This window comes from Arachis ipaensis, chromosome B3 (genome assembly GCF_059453495.1).
Source record: "Arachis ipaensis isolate K30076 ecotype BB chromosome B3, ASM5945349v1, whole genome shotgun sequence".
NCBI lineage: Eukaryota > Viridiplantae > Streptophyta > Magnoliopsida > Fabales > Fabaceae > Arachis > Arachis ipaensis.
The window spans coordinates 3,095,170-3,120,179 of record NC_142438.1 but is presented as its reverse complement, the minus strand read 5'-3'; the positions used below and the strand labels follow the sequence as shown (position 1 = coordinate 3,120,179).

At 31.4% G+C, this 25,010-nt stretch overlaps 3 protein-coding genes across 4 annotated transcripts; 1 reads left to right on the top strand and 2 right to left on the bottom strand.

The window, feature by feature from the left end:
• Positions 1-3,184: 3,184 nt before the first annotated feature.
• LOC107629242 (electron transporter, putative (Protein of unknown function, DUF547)) lies at positions 3,185-10,164 on the bottom strand. Its single transcript, XM_088507978.1, has 10 exons — positions 9,766-10,164; positions 9,161-9,211; positions 7,874-7,996; positions 6,504-7,037; positions 5,389-5,828; positions 5,052-5,151; positions 4,901-4,960; positions 4,731-4,820; positions 3,716-3,835; positions 3,185-3,631 (listed from the first exon to the last, which is right to left on the bottom strand). The coding sequence occupies exons 1-10, from the start codon at positions 10,162-10,164 to the stop codon at positions 3,311-3,313; spliced, it is 2,238 nt and encodes a 745-aa protein (XP_088364104.1). The 3' UTR covers positions 3,185-3,310.
• A 2,930-nt stretch (positions 10,165-13,094) lies between these two features.
• LOC107629244 (ATPase GET3B) lies at positions 13,095-16,290 on the top strand. 2 transcript variants are annotated; one of them, XM_016331990.3, is made up of 11 exons: positions 13,095-13,314; positions 13,668-13,867; positions 13,968-14,030; positions 14,137-14,250; positions 14,677-14,751; positions 14,872-14,940; positions 15,027-15,092; positions 15,204-15,266; positions 15,344-15,442; positions 15,573-15,704; positions 15,904-16,290. In XM_016331990.3, the coding sequence occupies exons 1-11, from the start codon at positions 13,176-13,178 to the stop codon at positions 16,039-16,041; spliced, it is 1,158 nt and encodes a 385-aa protein (XP_016187476.1). In that variant the 5' UTR covers positions 13,095-13,175; the 3' UTR covers positions 16,042-16,290. The 2 variants fall into 2 exon arrangements, with proteins under 2 accessions (XP_016187476.1, XP_016187475.1); XM_016331989.3 differs by having other exon boundaries at positions 13,656-13,867.
• A 297-nt stretch (positions 16,291-16,587) lies between these two features.
• ABCG28 (ABC transporter family protein) lies at positions 16,588-21,963 on the bottom strand. Its single transcript, XM_016336060.3, has 12 exons — positions 21,729-21,963; positions 21,198-21,261; positions 20,956-21,102; positions 20,755-20,789; positions 20,425-20,498; positions 19,455-20,299; positions 18,731-19,027; positions 18,100-18,588; positions 17,866-18,014; positions 17,494-17,783; positions 17,138-17,277; positions 16,588-16,835 (listed from the first exon to the last, which is right to left on the bottom strand). Exons 1-12 carry the CDS (start codon positions 21,946-21,948, stop codon positions 16,679-16,681), a joined length of 2,907 nt encoding a protein of 968 aa, XP_016191546.2. The 5' UTR covers positions 21,949-21,963; the 3' UTR covers positions 16,588-16,678.
• Between the last annotated feature and the right edge of the window lie 3,047 nt (positions 21,964-25,010).

Here is a 25,010-nt window from a genome sequence, read left to right as displayed (position 1 = left end):
TAAAATATGAATAAAGAAAATTAATTAAGATAAAAATTAATTTTACTAAAAGTAAAAAAATCGTTAATCTTATTATTGTTGATTATTGTTTTTGTTTTTATTAAAAAGATTTTTGCCTTCGTTCAAAAAAGTTTTTCCTCTTCAATGTATATATTTTATACTCTCATATATAGGTCAAACTACACAATTAAGAGTATTTCTTGGTATATACAATATTAAATTTTTCACCCACTAATAATATCTTATTTTTTGTTTTCATAATAATAAATTAATGACTAAATATTGATATCTATATTTCAACCTAAAAAAAAAAATAGTTTACATAGTATACAATAATAGAAATGTATTAAGTATTCGATACATAATAACAAGTACAAATGGCTCATGTCTATTGTCTAGTATCAAGCACTTGTGCCCTAGTACCTTAGCTTTATTATCTGCCACAACAAAATAAGTTAAAAAGGAAAGTAAATTAAATATTAATACAATATAAAAATATCATTAATTGGATATGGTTTTATAATAATTATGGATCCTTGCCCTTATGTTTTATTTGAACAAATATGAGAGTTTTTTTAATATAAAAAATAAATTTTTCTTTGTCTCGGTTTGCATGTGTAATATACTAATATATGGACTTATGATGAGTTATTATATTTTTAATAACCTTTTTTTATTTTTTTGTAAATTCTAGAAAGAGTGAACATATACATGAAATATTTTGTTTCCTAATAGAATATTGTTGTGGATAATTATCTAAGCTTAAGTTAATCTTTGAAGAGTAAGCTATGTCTCAAAAATAGGTTAATTGTTTTGTTATGGAAATAGAAGTAGTGATATACTTTAATATTATAATTTTTTGTATTTTTTAAAATTGTAGAAAGTACATAAATCGGAGGGTCTAATTTCTGTACCTCAAATTTTTTAATTTTTTTAGCATAAACCGGACGGTCCGATTTCTGTACCTCTACAAATCAGACGGTCCGATTTGTGTATTTCTAGAAATCGGACGGTTCGATTTATGTACCTCTAATAAATCGGACAACCCACTTTTTGTTTCTCTAGTTAAACGAATCTACATTTGAGTATAACACCCCAACAATTCACATTTTAAAAAAATACTACTACCACTCCAATATTAAAAATAAAAAATTCACAAAAATAAAAATGAATTTGAAAATGTTGCAGGAAATTATATATATATGTTTTCTCAACTATCTGAGTGGAGTGGCATGATTAATCACAAGTTTCTAAGCATCTATTTTAGTAAAAAGAGTGAAAAAAAAAATAAATAAATAAATAAAGAATTTGGAAAAACAAAAATTCCTTATCACTGAATGGATGTGATTCCCATGTACAGCAATAGGGAAATACGGTGTACATATATATGCTCCAAAGTGAAGTGAGAATATGTATATATATGGGGACGAAATTTCACAAAGAAAGGGTACAATTGGACATGATTTATCAGTCACATTTTGACCATTCATTTGCTTAATGACATGAAAGCATATAAAGAATTTATATGTGGGGTCCCTATATACATTAGATGGAACATGTTCTGTTTTTCAACAATTCAACTTATTCATGCTAGGTACAGTCACACTTCAATTCAATTCACATAATAATTATTATAACATGGTTTCATTGCTTTCAACCTAGCTACTATATATCTTAGCCACAAGGTAGAAGGAGAGGGTAGTTGAGAATCACAATCATGAAACCTTTTTTACAAACATAAGATAGTAGAATAATCATTATACATTTTTTTCCTTAATTTTATGTAATTATTTTCTATAATTTTTTAGAACAATTATGTTATTTACACAACATTATTGATAAAATGTATGACTAAGTTGAACATCATATATATAGAATGTTTGTGTGTGTCAGAAAATATACAAATGCCAAAAATATTATGTACATCATATATTTATTTGTGTATTAATATATATTATTTTATATTAATAATTAATTTAATAATTATTTTTTATATCTACATAATATGGTTGATAAAAATGCTTTGGCCCAAGCTATATATATAGAGATACATTCAAATCAAGGAGGCTTCAAGAGGATGTTTTGTAATGTTTAAGCCCAAATAAACGTTGAAGTTAATCCTATTTGGGCCTACGTTGCATTATAGTGGGCCCATTTGAAGTTTTAGGTAATGCCCAAACAACTAGCTCTGGCCCAAATATAATTGACCCTATATTGGCAATAAAATTTAAAAAATTAAATTAAATTAAAATTTTACAAAATATTACATCACTAATAGTTTTCTAGAATATTATTCTAAAATTATTTCAGGCCACAGATCTAAGTATCTAACATACATAAATATAAACACTATATTTAAATGAGAGGAATGGAAATGTTGAAGTTGCAAGGATAAGGTTGTTGCAATTTCCTTATTATAATTTTTGTTCCAAAGTAGAAAGACAGCAAAGTGTAACAATATTCTGTGTGTAGCCAAATAATAATAATAATAATAATAACAATAATAATAATAATAATAATTATATCTCACCATGTGATGTGATCAAAGAGAGAGAGAGGGGTTCCCTACTTAGCCTTCTTTTTTAAGTTTTCATAAGGGGACATGTATGTCATGTAATCATATCTTTCTTGTCTTGTAATCTATTCTTGCCCTAATTAAAGATAGTGTAATTCATACACAATAAAAATAAAAATCAAAAGAGTAATATAGTAATTAACTTATATCTTTTTTACTTTTATAATTTCTTTTTCTTAATGTAATAATAATAGGTAAATATAGCTCTTCTATATTATATATTTCTCATTTATACTATTCTCTACCCATGTAAAACTTTAAACTTGATATCTTTAACAATCTGTTAGGTATCTAAAGAAAGTGAAAAACAACACCTTAAAAGCTAGCTATTAAGGGGAAGAACCATTCTCCTTATATACAACATCAAGCATCTCATATTACTCGATGTGAAACTTTGAGCACCCATAATACTTAAGTCCCTAACACAATCATTTATTAACAAGAGAAAAGTTAAAGAAAAAGTTACACTTTAAATGATATAACCATTTGTATTTTTTATATTTTGGCTATAATTAGCAGACAAAAATTACAACACAAATAGAAGAGAATACTAGAAGAGTAGCAAATTGGTAAAATATACTTCTATATTTATTATTATTGACATTTAGATACCAAAAAAGTGCAGTCTATTAATTATAACAATTTTATATACATATTCCATCACCTTCAAATCATGTTTTGTGTTCTATAATTGACTAAAGAGCAAGGTAATAAGGAAGAGAAATGTATGTATTTTTATATTGTCAACAGATATTGGAATTCATAGTCATAGGGAATCTTGTCAACAATTGTAGAAGCCTTAACATTATTATTATTATTATTATTGGTTCTGAAGCAATCCACCATTGATTTCCTTAAAGTACCAGAAGTAGGTAACTGGTTACACACCCAATCCACCAATGAATCTATGTCTGATGCAAAATCATGCATGTTTCTGAGAAGTAGTTCTGGGAATCCAATCCTTTTTGTGCTTGTTGCCAAAATTGAAGCTTGAAGATAATCTAGTTTTGATTTCTCCAATTCAGATGTAACTCCTTCAGATGTGTATATCCTCACCTACATGCATGCATATAAATATATCAATCATATGCTTTAATTGCAAAGTATTATCATTATTATTGATTAGTTAGAAACACTTACAGCTGGAGAAGAACGAGTTCCACAACAGAGAGCAAATGTGACATTAGGATCTATGGATTCAACTTCATAAAGTTCACCAATTTTTGACTCTTTATCTTCCCACTCACCCTTCCTCTGTACCTAAACCATCCATGAAACATGGATTAATTCTTTATTATTTTTCACTTTCTTTAAATTAAAAGTTATTTCAAACGAGTAGACTATCATTTCTAATTATAAAAGTTCTTAGGTAGCGTTTGGTGGAGAGACAGAGACAGAAAGACTAAGAGATCGGGATTGAAATAATTCTCAGTATTCTTTTTGGTGCAAAACGGGAGACAGGAATTGAAACAAGAATGAAACTCTAATTTAATTTGCACAAAGGGTAAAATTGGAATTAATTAATTGAAATGAAAGTATTTTAGGTATAAAATGTTATTAAAGTTTTAGTCTCTATCTCTAAAAATTTCAGTCTCCTGTGTCCCTACTTTTTGGAGGTATTGAAATACTGAAATTTTAGAGACAGAGACAGAAATTTTAGAGACAGAGACAAAAATTTTAGTACTAGTCTCTGAATTAACAAACACGATATTGAGTCTCAGTCTCTCAATCTTTCTCTCAGTACTTCAAAATAAACGCTAACTTAATGTTAATAAATTTACTCATGAAAGATGAGAAATTGTCATTTCTACTCATAAAAGTTTGAAATATTAACAAATTTATCTACAATCATATTACGTGTACATCAAAATTAGCCACTAGTATAAAATATATATTGAAATATAAATACACATTAAAAATAAATAAACTACATATATATTTATACACAAATATATTATTGACTAATTTTAGTGGTTGATTTTGATATAATTAACGTTTGGATACTTTTATCACACAAAAACTATTTTTTAACAGTATAAAACTAGATTTGTTGATTCATTTATGGTTAATTTTGTCTGGATTCTAAATTTTGATGGATAAAGATTGTAATTTCCTCTTTTCAAATTGAAGAGATTGGTTGAGCCTAATTACATACCTCTTTGATATTAGAAGTAGCTCTTTTCCTCAAAATGAAATGCTCTATTTCTTGAGCATTTATTATGTTGCCTCCTATATTGAGAGTTGCCTATATATACACACAAAGATTCATTCAATTAAACATTTAATGTCTAAAATCTTATTATGTGTAAGATCTTTCTAGTCTACCTTGTTCATCAATGCAAGTAGCTTTTCTGGTGTGGATGGAACTCCATATTGTATAAATCCCTAAAAGAAAAAATTAATTAATTAAATAATTAGTAATATCATATAGAGAAATTGAACATGAAATTTAAAAAAAAAAAAAATTGTACCATACATGCATGATACAAGCATTGTACACATTAATCCAGAATGCTAACTTCTGTTGATAAGTAAGGCATTTCAAATCAACTGTTTGAAGATTACTCATCAAGATCCTGCATATGGAAAAAAATAATAATATTCTAAATTGATAAACAAAATGTACTAATTAATCAAAGTCATATATGTTAATGGTGAAAACTCAGGTGCAATCGACTTCACGTGAAGTTGATACGTGAGAGCCGTTAAATGATTTGACTGATTTGACTAAATTTTCATCTAACGGCTCTCAGGTATCAACTTCACGTGAAGTCGACTTTACCTGAGTTTTTACCTATGTTAATTAAGCAGACCTTAATTTCCTTAGTAATGGAATAGAGGAAGGATTTGAGATGAACTTAGGATCCATAGAAGAAGAAGTGAATATAACCAAGTTCTTGTAAGGACCAATGTCCCTTGGAATGGACTCTTCAGTATCAAAGATAGCATAAGGGTCTTGTTGCCTTGCTTCCCTTTGAAGCATTAAGTTTGATTTTGTGTTTGATGTAGTGTCCACCCTAAAGCTTCTTGAGCTTAGTGAAGAGTGCATAGACCTTAAAATTGGACCTGATTTCTCCAATTCCATTGCTCTTGATGTTCTTAGAAGCCTCACATATATGAAATTCAAACACTTCATTATGCTCTCTGATAGCTTGTTGGGTTGCCATTTTAGATCATTTTCTTCTGAAAGAAGTGGATCAAGCAGTGATCTTGTTGGAAGATCTAGGTACATCTCTGGATTACGTTCCCTAAGCTTACAATATCAAATTAGATAGTGATTCTAAATTAGTAATAATGTTCACATAATATAAGGTACATGCATGTGGGGAAAATGTAGTAAGAAAATGTATTAAACCACTCTTCCACCTTAGCCCATGACTAGGGGTGTAAGTTACCGAATCGGACCGAAAATTACCGCAAAATCGAACTAAAGATTACAACAACCGATTTGAAAACTGAAAAAATCGGTTTTTGTTTTCTGACAAAACCGATCGGTTCGGTTCGATTTTTGGTTGGCTCGATACGAACCGAATCGAACCGAAGATATGCATACATTTCAATATTTTAACCTTTAACCTAACAACAAAAATCCTCAACCCCTAACCATTTCAATGTTTTACTCTTATTATTTCAGTTTATTGACTATTTTAAACCTCTAATTATTGTGATTCATATTCTTCTCATTAGAAATTAAAAACCGAAAAAACCGACCGAACCAAACCGAACCGACAACACCCCTACCCATGACAACAATAAAGACGTCTCACGGCCAACAATTTCAACCCAACAGAATACACAAATAAAATTATAATTGAATTTGTATATTCTGTTGGGTAGAATTTGTGGGCAGTGAGACGTCTTTATTGTTGTCATGGATTAAGGTGGAAGAGTGGTTTAATAAAATTAAATGAGTGAATGTGTTACATACCTTAGGTGATGGATGGCGAGGGTCTCTCATAGGTGAAGGAGCTTTCACCATCCCATTATTAATTTTCCTACCAACAACTCTTTCTTGATGAAACTTCACATCCTCTTGAAACTTGTTTTCTTTCTGTTCAACTGAATTCTTCATCATCATCATGAACCCTGTTTTCTCATTAAGACTACTACTAAGCTCATTATTATTACTATTAAGAGCATAGTAATCACCCTTTATAGCTTTGCTTATGAAATGCAGTGCTTTGGTCTCATATGCCATTCTTTCATGAACACTGCTTCTATGATGAATAGGACTTGGAATTGGAATTGGAATTGGTGCAGAAGTAGGGAAATTGTGATGATGATGATTGTTCACATTATAAGAACCAGAATTATTATTATTGCTCAAATTCCATGATTTTGATTTTGTTTCCTTTGTGATCTCTTGTTCATGTTTCAAACTTGTTTGAAGATGATTTATTTGGATTTCAAGTCTTGATATCTCTCCCTCAACCATTACTAACTCTGCTAAAAGTTCTTTCATCTGCACAAACAATATTTCATGATTCAAATGTTATTATCTAGTTAAATTATTTAATTTGTTGCCATATAAATACATACTTTTGCTCATTAAGTATGTAACATGCATCTAATTTTTTTTTTAAATTTAATTATTATGTTAGTCTTTTCACCAAATTTATAATTAGATATTTATACTTATTTCTTTTTAATTAGATTCCTACACTGTTTTTAATTTTGTAATTAGATCTTTTTCGTGTAAAAAATATTAAAATTAAAAGAATATTCATTCTAAAAAATATATGATCAAAGATCCAATTAGACTCTTGATTGAAAGTGTCTTTAATTTGCAGAAAAATATTCTGTTAACTCTAATATTTTTCACACTAAAAATGACTTCATTACAAAATAAAAAACAGCTTAAAAATCTAATTAAAAAATTAATTATAAATTTGATCAAACAATATAAATTAATAAAATAATTAAACTTTTTTTTTAAATGTCACAATATGTTAACTATTGTAGAATAGTATACCTTCCGTGCGTATTCCATAAGACTCTTCAAGATCTAATCTATCTAGCTAGAAGAATATTTTTATTGTTATTTATTCTCATGAAAAAAAAAAAAAACCATTAGTCTATGACAGCATAGAAGGCATAAACCTCAACTGTTTGGGTGGCACTAAAACCTACTCTTCTGTTTCTTTTAATTTATCACTCTTCTTTTTCATATATATGTATATGATTGTGAGATTTTGATTAAAAAATGACCAACTACTATGAGAAATTAATCTAGCTTAGCCAGAGAAAAAGAAAAATAGAATAATGGCAAATTGTGAGGTGAGGATTATTTGATTTTACCTTGGGAGGAAGAAAATTGGGAATTGATGATAAGGTTGAAACATTATTTGGTCTATTATGCACCATCTCTAAAATCTCATGAACCTTTTCTTCTTGGTCCAATAACTTTTGAAGCATAGAGACCTGTTTATTACATTCAAAATTAAATCATCTATATAATTATTTTTCTAATTTAGGTGAAATGCTAAAATGGAATTTATTTTTTAATAAATGTTATTAGTCTTGATTAGATTGTTTTATAATCTTTGTTATAAAATTAAGCGACGTTTAACGAACCGCTGAAATTCTGTTTTGCGGCAATTTAAAACCGTCACAAATTTCTATATAAACTGTCGCAATTTTCCACTTTCTCCATAGTGTATATAAAGATGCGTTTAATTTGTGTTTTTATTTTTAGAATTTTTTTTAATTTTGCAAAAATAATAATAATAATAAGATATTTTTTTTTATAAAATTCTAAAACAGAAAATAAAAATACAAACATGCTTCTTAGCTTCAATCATCAAGAGCATGGTTGAGGTTGATGAAGTTTGATTATTACTAGAATAGTTAATTAATACTATATGTATAAAATTTCCAATTCAAAGGTGTTCCTTCATTTGAGGAGTATGGATCTCATTCACTGCTAGTTCTCCATGGTTTAAAATAGCAAACTTATAGCTCCAAGGTTTGTACTATTTTATTTCTATGAAGAGGAAACTGATAAATGAGTCATAGCTTTTTATCAAAAGAGAACAAACTATAAACTATATATATAGTGATCTAAGTTCATTATCACCATGATCTGATCTTTTGAATAATATGTACTTTCATAATAAATATTTGGTTATGGTTGACGTTTTATGGTGCTACTAAGTCAATTAATGGCAATAGGTGTTCCCTACAAATTAAAAGGCTACAACACATTGCTATGCTTTTCTTTCAAGGAAAGAATTAAACTAGTATATTTTATTTTTTTAACTGATTAATCATAGCCCATGATGAAAAACTAGTTAATTAATTAATTAGATCAATGATAATTGCATTTTACATTAATATTTACCACAAATTAATTAACCTAATTTGTTTACAATCTAGCTGCATATATATGGATAATGCTAGATAGACAAAAAAAAAAAAAAAAAAACAGATAGAACTTGCCATATTTAGCATTAATTAATTATCGCAACAATTAATGAATGCTAAATAAAGCAAGTTATGGCTGTTTTTGGCTGATTTTCTTTGGTTACCAAACATTTTCGCATCAATATTATTACTACTATGGAATCAAAATATTAATCCACTTACCTCTCTTTCAAGTTCCTCTTTCTTTTGCTGCCCAGAAATTTTCTTCTTCCTCTGAAAACAAAGAATAAAAGAAGGGAAATAATAATCTTTAACTTAATTAGGAAAAAAAAGGGATAAATTTATACATTATTATTACTTTATCTGATCATAAAAATGAAGCAAGTAATAATCATAAGTTTTATCTACTAGTATCAAATTATTAGGAATTGCACCATAATATAAATAAATAAAAATTATTTTTACATGTAAATTTTAAAATTAATTATTTTTGTTACCTAATAGCAACTTGATTATTGAAAGTTAGGACTTAGGATAAAAGAATTTTACTAATAAACCATCCCTATATATATATTTCTTCAATAATATTCATAAAAATCATGATAAAAGGTCAAAGATTAGGAAAATTTTTAAATGTACTGGTATACTGGTGTTTCAGTGATTTTTAACTGTTCATCTTAATTATAAAAAGTATATATAATATATATAATATATATAATTAAGATCAACGATTAAAAATCACTAAAACATCGGTGTACCGATATACTTGAAAACTTTTCTAAAGATTAAAGATTGAATTGTGGTAATATTAGATTAAAGAGACTTACAATAATATCATTGGAGGGAGAGCGAAGCAAAGAAGAAGAAGGTGGTTCTAGTTGGCTGGCCATGGAAGAAGAAACCTCACTACACCCAACAATGTTAGTATTAGCACCCCAACGCCTTGAAGAATAGACATTAAAACAACACTGTTGTGTTGTTGTTGGAGGGCTTCCTTCATCACCTTCATTACTATTATTTTTATTATTATGGTTAGAAAAGGAGGTTATTGATGATGACACAAACTTGTGACCCAAGAAAGTCCCATCACTTCTTCTAATACCATTCTTCTTCTTCTTCTTGGCTTTGTTTATTGCATGAAAAGATGAGAGGGAGCTTTCAGGGTGGTGGTAGTGTTGTTGAAGAAGAAGAGGGTGTTGTGGATGCTGGTGAAGGTGGGACATCATATCATACAAAATAATGAAATCAAATTATAAAATGGAAGCTATTGTGGCGGTTTTTGGTTTGCCGTCACAATTTTGGCGTAGCTTGCAATCTTGGTTTCTCTATATAGCGGTTGATGAACATGAATCATTAGCGTTTGTTTTGAGGTACTGAGACAGAGATTGGAAGACTGAGATTCAATATTATATTTGTTAGTTCAAAGACTGGTACTAAAATTTTTGTCTCTGTCTCTAAAATTTCAGTATTTCAGTATTTCCAAAAAGTAGGGAGACAGAGGACTAAAATTTTTAGAGATAGAGACTAAAACTTTAATAACATTTTATACTTAAAATATCCTCATTTTAATTAATTAATTTCAATTTTACCCTTTGTACAAATTAAATTAAAGTTTCATTCTTGTTTCAATTTATGTCTCCCACTTTGCACCAAACAAAATACTAAGATTTATTTCAATCTCTGTCTCTTAGTCTTTGTCTCTCAGTCTCAGTCTTTTCGTCTCTGTCTCTCCACCAAACGCTAGTAAGAGTCTTCTAACTCTTTTTGGTTACATATTCCGAGCTATGATATAATCCAAAATTTTATATGATTTTGTTACGCTTTGGTCATTTTTGTTGTTATTAATTAAAGAGATATATATAGTATAGATATATAACCTAGATAATAATAAAATTTCATACATGAAAATTTATTATTATTATTGTTTTTATTTGGTTGGTTGATGTAGTAAAAGGTGGCTTTGTACTTGGGAAACAAATTAAATAAATAAGAAATTATATGATGGGTCAAAGATGACAAAGTTTCCATATGGATTATTACTTTGCAACTCTACCGTACCAAATCTTAAATGTATGTGAATAGAAAATAATTACATTTGAGAGACAAAAAAGGAAAGGATTGTTATACCTTGGTTGGTGAATATATAAACGAGATCCCTCTTTAATAAATTCCATCCACCTACGTACACTATAAGAATATTTAGTATTAGATAAAGTATAAGAAATTTATTTTAGTTAATTAAAATTAATTAACTTTAGTGTTTAGATTTATAGTTTGTTCGGTAGGTTGGGTATCGGACGGTTCGGGTTGGTACTTCGATTGATGAGAGGGGGAATCGTCTGGTTTCGGGTTGTTGGGTCAAGGGGTGCAGCCGATGTCCCGAGCTCTTCGTGTGGGGAGGGGGGTGTCACTTGCAAGGACACTCCGACGCTCTAGTCAGTCAAGTGTGCAGATGAAAAATGGTTGAATGGTATGTGACGTACCTTGGGGGAAGGGTAGGACCTTCCCCATATATATCGTGTCAAAGGTGGGCCCATCGAGGACAGGCCCACCTTCCTCGATGCTTTCTTCTTACAGCTGTAGCGTAGCTGTCAGGGACGCGTCTTCAGGTCGGCGACTGAGCGCCTTGCTCCTGACCGTTCGGGTCGAGTGGTGCTCGGGTCGGGCCGGTCCGCTAGTGGTTTGGGCAAGCCGTAACATAATTTAAAATTTAAAGTTAACAATTTATGATTTAAAATCTAAAATTCAAATTAAACAAAATAATTTTAAAAAAAATTAACTGCTATTAATTAAAAAAATTCAACTATATTTATTAAGATCTTGTGATATGGAAGAGAAAAAAAAAAGGGATTCCTTTAAATCTAGGTGGCCGCCATTCTCTTAATAATATTTATTGCTTCCATGAATTTATATGGACCAAGCTAAACTCTACAAAGTTTCATTTCATCATGTTGCAAGCAAAGCTTCCTAAGTGAATCATAGCCAATCTATCTTTTGCACAAAAAACTGATTGTAAATTAAATCAAACTCATTCTATTATGATTAATTATCTATAACACTTTTATTTTATTTTTTTTATTCTCTCTCATTTTTTCAAGTACATCTAACAAGTAACAACCACCAGAAATGAGTATTGCTGTATTGGAACAACTAGAAAGTGGAATATATAAATATTTTCAAATCTTGCTATGTACACACATTATTTTAACATCAGTATTTTTTAATTAAACATAATTTAAATATACAATAATTAACAACCGTATTGTCATGGTGATGTTGACACTTAACAGTATGTGATCGATAAGCCTATAGTATTATTTAAAAAAAAAAGTAGTTGAATATGTTGCATGGGCTTAGCTTTAAAGCCACAATTAGTTTTATTTGGGTGTGATAATTGGAATTTTTGGAGGCCCAACAAAAGGTGCATATTTAAATTTCGTTTAAATACCCAATATTACACAACTCTAGCTATTGGGACATTACTGAGATTAAAAAAAAAAAACAGAAATTGGAAATTTTTATGAACAGCCAATTGGACCTTTATATATTTTGGTTAGGAGTTTCCAAAAAAAAACCTCATCATCAGAAAAGACTAAAAAACTAGAAATATATCAAAAAATAAAATAAAGAATAAAAAATTTTATTACCTTGAAAATAAATAAATTTTTCTGTCATACTTTTAAAAAATTATTTGCCTAAATAAAAATAACAATTTGACTAAAATAGAAATTTATGTGTTTTAATTTTATAAAACTTAAAAATTTTAATGTAATAAAAATTTTTGTAGGACAAATTTTTGATTCGAAATTTCTTAGTAATCTATTGGTAAATCCTCTAAAATAAAAAGGAAAAAAAATTGTATGTTTGGGTTCTTAACTTCTTATTTAACTTTAACAAAATATAGAAACAGAATTGAATTAAATTATGAAAAGAGTTTTAAGGATATCAAGAACATCAATATTCTAGTTATTTTAACCGTTAATCTAAATTATAAAAAAAATATATAATATATATTAATTAAAATTAACGGTTAAAATAATCGAAACATTTTTCCTAAGTTATGTTCCTGAATTTCTAAGTTCCAAGCTTGCACATATTTTTGACAAAGCTAAATATTTTTTTTCCCTTTTTCAGATAAAAGAAAAAAATAAAACATAAAATAAAACATATTTTGAAAAATTAAGACACTGCTTTTGTTATAGCTCAGCTGCTTCTGCAAAGTGCAAAATCTCGAACAATGGCGGCGCTGGTTGGGCACATTCTGAAGACACAAAAGCACTCTTCATTCATTCGCAGTGTTACCAGAAGAACCATTGACACTAGCTTCTTCTCTTCATTGCATGAACCAACGTTCAAAATCACTCCTTTGTCTCAAGGTATTTTTCATTCTCTATCACCTTTCACAATGGATCATATGAAGTCTATGATCTTTCAGTGTTTACGCGCCTGTTATGCTCTGTTTCTTTGTGGGGTTTCGGAAAAGATCGTAACTTTGGTAAAAATTAATAGCATTTGCTAGAGCAAGAGCATGCTTCACTTTGCAGAGGTGTTACACAGTCTAGATAGTTAAACAAAAATCAAATACATATTAGGATTTTACAACATATTGCACTTGCATGATGGATGATAAATGTGGGATAATACGCTCGGTTATTATTACAATTATTGTTATTTTGATCAGTGGCTAAGATTGTGCAAATATATTTTAATAATGTAGTGAGGTTGCTAGGATCTTGCACAGAAGGTGTTTGTGGATTTGACGAGATGGTGACGGGGAAGGAGAGGAAGTATTACATGCTTGGTGGGAAAGGGGGTGTGGGAAAAACAAGCTGTGCTGCCTCCCTTGCAGTGAGATTTGCAAATCATGGGCACCCCACTATGGTGGTTTCAACTGACCCTGCTCACTCCTTAAGCGACTCTTTTGCTCAGGTACCTAACGAGACCAAGAAAAATCTCTTCAGTGTTTAGTTTAGTAGTTCTTCAATATGGATAAAACTTCAGCAGAAGTGTAATGCTACAATCTCGTTAGGATTTGAGAGGTGGTAGGCTTGTTCCGGTTGAAGGAGTGGAGTCACCATTATATGCACTCGAGGTACTCATTTTGATTGAAACAGAATTGAATATTAAACTAATAGTGCTCATATGTTTCTATTTGTGAAACCGTTTCTCGCGTTCTATTGAATCTTTGTTTGGGGCAGATAAACCCTGAGAAATCTATGGAAGAGTTCCGAGCAGCTAGTCAAAAACTGGGTGATGGCACGGGTGTAAAGTCTTTAATGCAAAGCATGGGACTTGGAATGATTGCTGACCAGGTAGTTTCTGCTTTTAATTATGAGTGTTTCTTAATCTAGTGTTAAGTTCTAATCATTTTTAGGGGCTAATAGTTTGCTGTATATTTACACCCTTATGATAATCACATGAATAAGTACTACATACTTAGCATAGAATATTCTTCATTACTATCAAAGTAAAACTCATATTTTGCTACTATTGACTGTCGCGAAAGGAGCAAATCAGAAATTGCTAAAACATCTTTGAACATTCTGAAAATTGAGAAATTCTCTTAGAGTTTGGTAATCTGAATCGCATTGTTTGTCTTGTGATGCAAGTTAGCAAACCATAATACTTTTATATCCATTTTAGTCCATGTTTCTTTCTTGTCCGCATTAGGATATCAGTGACTCAATGTCGAATGTTGGCATAACATTCCTTTGTCTTCTTTAATGGAATTGCCAAAGTTAGGGGATTTGAAGCTGGAAGAGCTCCTGAGCACTCCTCCACCTGGAACAGATGAAATTGTTGCAATTTCTAAGGTAGGCTAGTTTCATCTCCCCCCACCCCCCCCCCCTCCCTCTCTCCTTCTTCCTTCTAAAACCAAGCACTGAGGATCGTGTGCTCAGATGATTTTTCTTGATTTTGTTGCTTTGTTCCAGGTGATGCAATTTCTTGAGTCACAAGAGTATAATATGTTCAGTCGAATAGTTTTTGATACAGCACCAACAGTATGTAACAGTTCTTAGTTCACTTATTATGTATTTGGATTTATTCAGATAAAATGAAGATTTATGTCTCATAAATTCCTCAATAGGGTCATACACTTCGGCTACTGTCACTGCCCGACTTCATGGATGGATCTGTAGGCAAACTAATGAAGGTATATGATTCATGTGTGCATTAAACTCAACAAATATACACCAAGAACTAGCTGAACTAGTCATCTTCATCTATGTTAGAATTCACTAACAAAAGCAATTACCTTATCCAGTTGAAGAAAAAAATGGGTTCAGCCTTCAAATCTTTGCTTGGGAAAGAACCTCAAAATGATGGTGTAAGTTATTAAATTGTTATTGTAAAGGCTTTTTCCCCACTGTTGAAATTTTAAGTATTCCATATTTGAGCTTGCAGCCGGACAAGCTTGAAAAACTTAAGGAAAGAGTAGAAAAAATACGGGATCTCTTCCAAGATTCAGACACTACTGAATTCATAATAGTCACGATTCCTACGGTAATCCTAAGTTTCTATTCTACATGGCTTATTGATTTTGATATTGAAATAAGCAAAAATATTTGCCTCTTGGCATTATTTTTTGAAATAACCAATTACATTTTGATCATTTGACTATGAACTCTTCAAGGTTATGGCAATCAGTGAATCCTCAAGGTTACATGCATCCTTGAAGAAGGAAAAAATTTCTGTTAAAAGGCTTATTGTTAATCAGGTTTTGCCTCCTACGTCAGACTGCAAGTTTTGTTCAATGAGAAGAAAGGTATTTATGAATGTGTATTATGTTCTTTTCATACTTTATTATTCTTGAATTTTTTTTTTCGGTCATTTGCTGAGATTAATCTTTTGGGAGACAATTAGGATTTTTGCTAGTAACTCTTGCATTGAGTTGGGAATTAATAATCTCTGTCTTTTTCTACATTCTTCTATCCTTTCTGATCACCAGCTCTAACAATTTGCAGGATCAAATGCGTGCAATTGAAATGATCCACAATGATTCAGAACTTGGTGGTTTGAGGTTATGCCAGGCACCCTTAGTGGATATGGAGATAAGGGGTGTCCCGGCTCTCAAATACATGGGGGATAAGCTTTGGAGGTAAAAACTTACATGATCGAAAATAGATACGAGTCGAGGACCTTAAGAATGTCTTTAGCAACTTCTCTAGGAATGATTTTCGCTTTATTTAAAGAATCTAATATGTTCTTTCGAATGCTCAATCTTTGTATAACTTTGTTTTGGCTTCTTTAACTACGTGCCGATGTAATGTTTACAGAACTAGCAATTCATGCGAGCATTTATTGAAGGAATTGAAAGAATACATAAATCTACAAATTGGTTTATAGTGTCATACATACATATCATACAACTTGGCTTATCTGCTGCTCTCATCACCTCCACACCAATTGATGGAGGCATCAAAATGATTATGCTAAACTTAAATTTGATGTTTAGTCTAATGCAGAACTTGCTGTTGAAATATTCTTGGAACTAATATTTTAGTTGAAAGTTAGAAGGGTAATATCTCTCTCTAATGCTACACTATCCACAGCTAACAACTCATATCATACTTTTTTCTCTGATCATCATCTGTTCCTATGAGGATACAACTCATGCCACATTGCTTTACAAAGTTGTTGAGCACAGGTCATGAGTTGTAGCACTAGCTAGCCAGTGTTGTTTGAATTTGCCATGTTTACTCTGTACAACAAGAATTCAGAGGGATTGAAGAGATGAACCTACTTCTTCTGGAATGTTATCATACAAAAGAATGCCAGCACACGACTAATTACTCCAGTTGCTACAAGAAGGCCTAAACATTGATACCAACGGTTGAGATCATAGCCACTCTTATAGAGTGCACCACATCGACTTATTAACCAAACTCCAGCATATCTGCATAGCAGAGAAATCCACTTAAGAAATCAACATAAAAACTCTCTATAGATGAAAAAAGGGTCTTAAGTACTTACTATACATAGCAAGAAAAGACATTCTTAATCATTAAATACTTAGATTCTTAATAATTGCATTAAAAATTTGTGTAACTATTAATGTTTCTTTTTGTCTGTCATTGTCACTTTTTAGTACATTATTAGATCAATGTATCTGAGTACGAAAATTCAAAAATAGAGAAAAAAAAAAAAGGTAAGGACAAAAGGAATGGAGTAAGATATTTGAATAAAGTCCAAGTATACCTTTTGGCATTTGATATAACAAATGCTTCAAGAGCCCACCTTGCGTAGCATATGTCTGCCACAAAGCGGATGAATCCATTATTCTCAGAATTTTCATAGGTTGCGATGAGTGTCAAAACTACTGGAAGCAATGCAGACCACTGCATGATACACAGATTTTCTTGTCAACATGATAGCAAGACATTAGGAAAAACTTTTAGTGTACTTATATTGTTTCCTATAGTAAGTCAATATATACCCTTTCACTATTGGATGCGAATCCATTCTACGTGGATCCTGCATTTGGTCCAATAGTGAAAGGGTACATGTCAGTTAGGCGTACGAAGCCAGAAGAGTAAAAAGATCGTAATGCTAACCAGCTGGGCTGGACCAGGTTCAAGGAAGATTGCTAACACATAAGCTATGCCAGTAACACAGTACACCAAACATAGCAGAACAGCATAGTTGGCTTGAAAAGAAGATCTTGGATTGTTGAAGAAATAGAACATGGAGAGATACATCAGAGGTTTGATGAGTGTACTGAAATGATCAACTGTGTCCTTTGAAAGAAAATATGCAAGGCTGCTCATGCCAGAAGCACTCTCCCTCCAATAGTGCAACTTATCCAAGGAGAAGGATCTCAAAGCCGCGATCTTCGAAAGGAGTGCTGAAAGCAAAATATTATCAGATGACAAAGAAGCATTTTGGTTTGCATAACAGGTAAGGAGATTTATTTTGATGACACTCACATACTGCTATTACTGTGTATGTATAACCAGTTGCTCCAAATGATTCATCACTCATTTTGGCTAGTGTTCCTAGGCAAAGTCCTGCTAGAAGCAAGATCATAAAGTCCACGGCAAGTGATCTAGCTTCTCGTAGCCGCTGCTTACCAACTCTGCAGGAAATAATAACAGATCAAATTCAGGTTCAATGGATGTATATTATTTCACTGAAATGTTGTTGTTCTTTTGTTAACTTACCTCCCAAGAAAGTACTTGTATTGGGTGAATGATCCAGGTGTCTTCCTATTGGACAAATCGTGTGAAGTCAAGAATTTATAACTGAAATTGTCCCTCTTCATCTCAACACTGGCCTTCACATCCTGCCAAAGTTCTCCAGCAAAAGATGGACCAGCATTGTTATCTGGAGTGGAAGCTGCTACACTTGGTGAACCAGTATTGTTAGTAGACATTCCTTCAATGAGTTCAAGCATATCCATCGGCACAGGGTAGCCATTATGAAGCATCCATCTAACAGGTAGTTGTTTCTGGCTCACTCCTGACCCTGCTGGTATCTTTATGATTCCTTCTAAAATGTCAATGTAGTAATCCGGAGGGTTGACGCGGTCAGGGACAACAATTCCCAAGCCGGAAAAGTACTCTTCCACCTTGTTCACTGGTCCATGATACACTGTAAGTCCTCCTTTAGCTAGCAATATAAAGTCATCAAACATCCTGAACAATGTGTAACTGCAGATCACCAAAAGAAAACCATAAAAAAATGAGAGTATGCAACTGTTAGAACTAATTGATTTGATTATGCAGCTCGTGAACTCATAATGTTAAACTATGTTCGAATAACACTACTATTTGGCAAAGTTCTTGAGATTACCTAGGTTGGTGAAGGACCATACATATGTTAACTCCTTCAAGGGCTTCACGTCTAAGAGCTCTAAGAAGTAACTGAGATGATGAACTGTCCAAACCAGAAGTGGGTTCATCTAAAATTAGAAGTGAAGGTTCCATCACCATTTCGAGTCCAACATTTACTCTTTTCCTCTGTCCTCCGGAGATTCCTCTCTTCTCCACCGTACCAACCATAGAGTCCCTAATTGCCTGCAAACCCAGAGCCTCGATGACTCTTTCAACCACTAAGACTTTCTCCTCTTTTGGTAGATCAGCCGCGAGCCTACATTGACATTAAAATGTAGTTGGTGGAAAAAAAAGGGAGAGAGGATGCTTCATGAGCAAGAAATGCATTCAACAAGGACCATTCAATGTAGACCTAATCTGAATGGCATGTGAATAAGAACAGCTAAACAGCTGTTTCTTCATAAATTCTCGAGTTAACTCATAAATTCTTGCAGGTTCTTACAAGTTTACGTCCACAAATTGAGTATGCAGGATTTAGTATTCATGGAATGCCTTTTTCTTTCCTTTTTTTCCTGATTTGTCTTCAACTTTTGACTATAAGCTGTTTTGAAGAAACATCTTTAAATGCAAAAATTAATGGTAGAACTCATCACAAACTATTTTGTAATGGAATGCAATGATGAGTGGACTGATCATAATCCAATAATTTATCAAAGATTAAAAGTGATTGATATATGATATACCTGCATCTGGCACTGAACCACAGATTTTCCTCCACTGTCAAATTTCCATGAACAATATCATCTTGTGGCACAAATCCAATGATTTTCTTGTACGACCGAATTGGCGATTCCTGGCCATTTACAAGAACTTGACCAGTTGTGGTGCATCCAGCCGCTTTCCCGGTCAAAGCAGAAAGAAATGTTGTCTTGCCGGCCCCAGATGGTCCCATAACTGCTGAAACCCGGCCGGGAAACAATTTACCTGTCACACTTCTTAATAGGTGTTTGTTTTTTCCTTTCAAAGTGAGTGTTAAATCTTTAAATGCAACCTCAATGGTAGGCCTTTTCCTTATCTCAATCTCATTAGCCATTGAGATAACTCCAGAGAAGGTCATGTTCTTCATTTGTTCCTGTAAGGCCTTCTCTTTCTCAATCTGATTATATGCATACTTGAACACTTGACTCTGAGTATGCAATTGCTTACCCTTTGGTGCTTGCTTCTTAACATTCTTATCCCCTATCTGAATATTAAAACCTTCTTGGCTATCAGGATCTTCCTCAATGTCACTTATTATCTTGCTGAGGTTGCTCTTGTCCTTTTTCTTTGCTTTTGCAGGGGCAGAAGGTGGTAAGGTTCCGGATCCCTTGTTAGTCTTTTGGCGTGAAAATGTTCGCGACAAACTCGATTGCAGACCTACTGCGTGCTTCTTGGCTATGTCTTTTGCTGATTTCCATTTTTCTCGCGCTTGTGTTTCTCTCACGTGTGCTGCAGCCCTTTCTCTTGATTTTGCTTGTCTTCTTTCTCGAGTTGCAAGAACTTGATCAGAACAGTTATATATGATAATGAGCATGAAACACACTCCAGCCTACATTCACAATTTGAACAAGGTAAAATTCTACAACACTTTCCATAGACTCTAAATTCATTTGATGTCACATAAAGCATGCAACCAAAAGAATTCATATGATTATATGTGTAAAGTTTACTTACAAAGACCAGGACACCATATGCAGTAATATTCTGGTTTTCTGATTTAGGTTCACATGTTGCCAAAGTGAAACATCCTGGGGAAGATACAAAATCAAGAAAAAAAAGTTATATATAAAAAGAAATGGTCAGTGGAATGTTCATACACACTCAGAAAATGATAGTATCTTCAACACAATAATTAGGCATGTTGCATGCATTTACCCAACATTTTATGACACACCTAATGCTACTTGAGAAAATAATGAGAATGGAACATAGAAGAACATGACTAAATATGATAACTTTTAACTCAAACGAAAGGAGATCAGATAAAAGGCAGGGAAATCATACTCTCTTGAGCAGTAGAACCTGTTCTGCAGTAATACCTGCAATTAGTACATGAAAGAATTCTCATTTTCACAACAATGTAAGAACACATATCAAAGAGAAACTATACATACACGGTTATAGAAACAGAAAACAATAACAGAAACCAAACAAATGGTGTAGAAAGAAAGAAGTAGAAGTTGAGTGATAATAATGAAAATATACCCCTTATTGCAATCATTTTTTATGATATTAGATGGACAGAATGCTCCTGGAGCACAGAAAACCTCTGCACTGCTTCTAATATCAGCCCAAATATCTGCTCCCCCACAAGAATGGGTTAACTTTCCAGGAGGTATCTGATAACGATATCTGCATTATTGATTCTGCTGATAAATATTAAAGTATGCCAAAAAAAAAGGAGAAAGAAGAAGCAGTGAAAGTGTAACTAAAAGGGAAGCACTTACGGTTGACATACTCCACTTGTTGCATTGAGAGTTCCACGTGGACAATAAGCTCCCAATGGACAAGCTTTAAAACAAAAAATATATTAAAAAAATGAAAACAAAAATTAAAATAATAGAGAATAACATTGTCATAAAATTACTTTTTCCAAAAATTTAAGCTGATAAGAGATAGAACATGAATAATTATAGCTCTAATATATATCTCTTTAAGCAAAAATCTCTTTTGGGCAAAGCTTTTTTCTCTTTTTTATTTGTCTTAAACTAAATTCTTTTGAGATCTAATAAAGATCGAACTATAAACCTTTCGATTATAGAAATTCTGATACTATATTATGAAATCATTTCTTCCAAAAAGTTAAGACGATAAGAAGAAGAAAAATATGAATCATTATATCTTTAACAAACATTAAATTTTATTGCTAGTTCTTAATGTTAATCAATATTTAATATTGAGAATGGTTTTAAACAGACAGATACGTATTATGTTGAGCAGTTTAGTCAATTTAACGATTTTCAACTCGAGAGACTTACGTATCATGCAAGTAAGACCAGGAGGGCAAAAGAAACCTTCACAACAAGGTTGGCAATCTGAATTTCTAACAGGTATGTCTTTCTGGGTGCTGTTAAGCTCTACTTTCTCATTAGCCTTACATGCCCATCCAGGCTCACACCCATTTAGCCACGTGCTCGTATTGCAGTTCACATTCGGATTCACAAACCTTTTGTTGCTTTTAACCAGCGATGAATACATTTCAAGCTCTGAACCTATGCACATGCGCTGTGTAATATCTCCTGATGAATGGTAACAACAACATAACACACCATGCAAATCTATATATATAGAATCAAATCCAAAAAGAAAGTAATACTTGAAACGAATCTATAAGATTAGATTCAACAATGCTACGTGTACAGCAAAATCAGCCTCCAAAGTCAGCTACCAGTAAAATATATATATTGGAATACGAATACACAAATATAATTGTCGCTGATTTTAATAATTAATTTTGGTGTAGAAAATAGGTTATATTCTCACATACCTTGTAAATTTTTGGCACAGTTGGTGAGAAAAGAGAGATCACTGGAGAAATTGAAGGCACCATCCCAATCTCGGTCCCTGAATTAATTAAGGTAGTTATTGTGTTAGATTATTTGAATGATCAATCAAAACAACAACACATACAGAAATGAATGAAGGAATGAGAATACAGACGCATCCACAATGCAAAATCCCAAGTGTTTCCTGATTGAATCCTTGAAGACGTTGGTGTAACTACCCATGCTTTTGTACATTTCCTGTGCAAATAACTGAACTGCAGCTTCATTGGGGAGGCCGGTGCCGCCGCCGGCCGCGGCGCCACCGCCGGGGGCTGTTTGAGAAGACGCTGGCCCCACAATGCAGGTCAATACAACAACAATTGTAACAAAGTTAACCTTCCCTAATATCTCTACGTATCCCTCTATCTTGTTCATCATAATTCTAATTAATCACAAAAAAAAAAAATAAAAAATAAAAAAGTATCTATTTAATATTTGTTAGTATTGCTATTATTATTTACAGTGTTGTTGTTTCTGATGAGATCACAACAAAAGGGTGAAGAAACTCGTAGGAATTACTATTGCAGAAGGGTAGATACATTGTGAAAGTGTGTTGAGGAACAATGGAGGGAGAGAGAGAGAGAGGTATTCGCATTTTCCAATGAAGAAATAATTAATGGCGGCGAGTGTGTGGTGGGGGAGCAGCATGCATTTGCTTTCTTTCTTGTGCCTTTAAAATGGAACGTAGAAATTGGCCATGAAATAATAATGGTTGAATAATGATGAAAACAACAAACATGCATGCATGCATGCATGCATCAATGCTTATTCTTGCATTGTAAATAGGCTTGTCTTCCAATCACGACACGTGTCAAACATTTAGTACCATGCTCTCAAAATCATATGCCTCCAACCTCGCATAGCTTATATTTTTTTTCCAATAATTTCATTTTCAACATTATATACTAAGGATTATTTAATACTTGTAATATATTCACAATGTAAAATTTAATCAGATTTTCTATATATTTACCTGCTTAGGAATAATAAATTATAAATCATTGTGTTTCACCATGATGAAAATCTAAAAACAAATATTTAGATGTTAATTATGCGAGTGTCAATCCTTCCATTTTATTAAGATTACAAAATGTTCTTGTAAATTATGATAATATCGATATATAGACAGTGATTTCAAATCTAAAATTTAAGCGGTCACCAAAAAAAAAATCTAAAATTTAAGCATATTTTTTCACAACTTCATATAAGGTAGAGTTTTTTTTTTTCTTTTTTCTTTTTTGAGGTGATAGTGTTAAAGCTTGTAACACATTTTATACGTCCAAGTTTTTTTTGTTAACTAAGTTTAAAGTTTAATATAACAAAAATTAATTATGATTATTATTTTTTAAGTTTTATTGTTTAATTTGATTGGACTTAGTTTATAAAAAGACTTAGATGTACAGTATTATTTTATCGAAAATGTTTGGTAATTAAAGAAAATTAGCTAAAAACAGCAATAACTTGCTTTATTTAGTATTCATTAATTGTTGCGATAATTAATAAATGCTAAATAAAGTAAGTTTTGGCTTTTTTTATAACAAAAAAAAATTGACCAAAAATAGTTAGAATTTGTCTTATTTAATATTTATTAATTATTAAATAATTAATGAATGCTAAATATATAAGATAAATTTTGGTTGTTTTTTTGTCTATCTAATATTACAGTTAAAATTTTAAACTACTACAACAGTATTAATTTCGACTTTAATTCCAAAAATGATTAGTCTTTTGTTTTTTAGATTCGAATTTAAGAGTACAATTAAAATTATTGAATTTATCAAAGCCTTTATTTGCATGATGTCGATGCAGAAATATTTGGTAACTAAAGAAAAATAGTCAAAAACAGCCATAACTTGCCTTATTTAGCATTTATTAATTGTTGCGACAATTAATGCATGCTAAATAAGGTAAATTCTGACTTTTTTTTTGTCTTTCTAATATTACCGATGTCCATGATATGTAGCTATTTTTAATATTTAATCAAATAATAATTTGATGTTTTCACATATTTATATATTCTTTAAGAAAATTAAATAAAATAAAAACTATTCTATTGTTTTCTTGGTTTTAGACTATTGTCTTAAATAATAACAACGAAAAACAAGATTATGAATGGAAAAAGAGGAGAATTCAAAGAATTATATGCAACATATTCTATGATTGACCGATTTGATTTGAGTAATAAAACTAAAAAGGGATATTTAAACTTGAAGAAACAATAATGAGGAGCACAAAAAGATCTTTCCAAAAGTTGAGAATTAAAAAAAATGTTAACTTAATTTCCTTCTATATATATTTATTCATTATTCTTTTTAATGAATTGTTGCATACAAAAGACAAAATTTAATATCTTAATACTTATTTAAACGGATATATAAATTGAGCCGAACAAACGCGAATAATAACGGTGGTTTTTTTTTTTGTTTTACTATTTTGCGACGGTTTCAAAAGTAGTCGCTAATTTTCCGATGCTATGCGACACTAGCGTTTGGTGGAGAGACAGAGACGGAAAGACTGAGACTGAGAGACAGAGACTAAGAGATAGGATTGAAATAAATCTTAGTATTCTGTTTGGTACAAAATGAGAGACAGGAATTGAAACAAGAATGAAACTCTAATTTAATTTGCACAAAGGGTAAAATTAGAATTAATTAATTAAAATGAAAGTATTTTAGATATAAAATGTTATTAAAGTTTCAGTCTCTATCTCTAAAA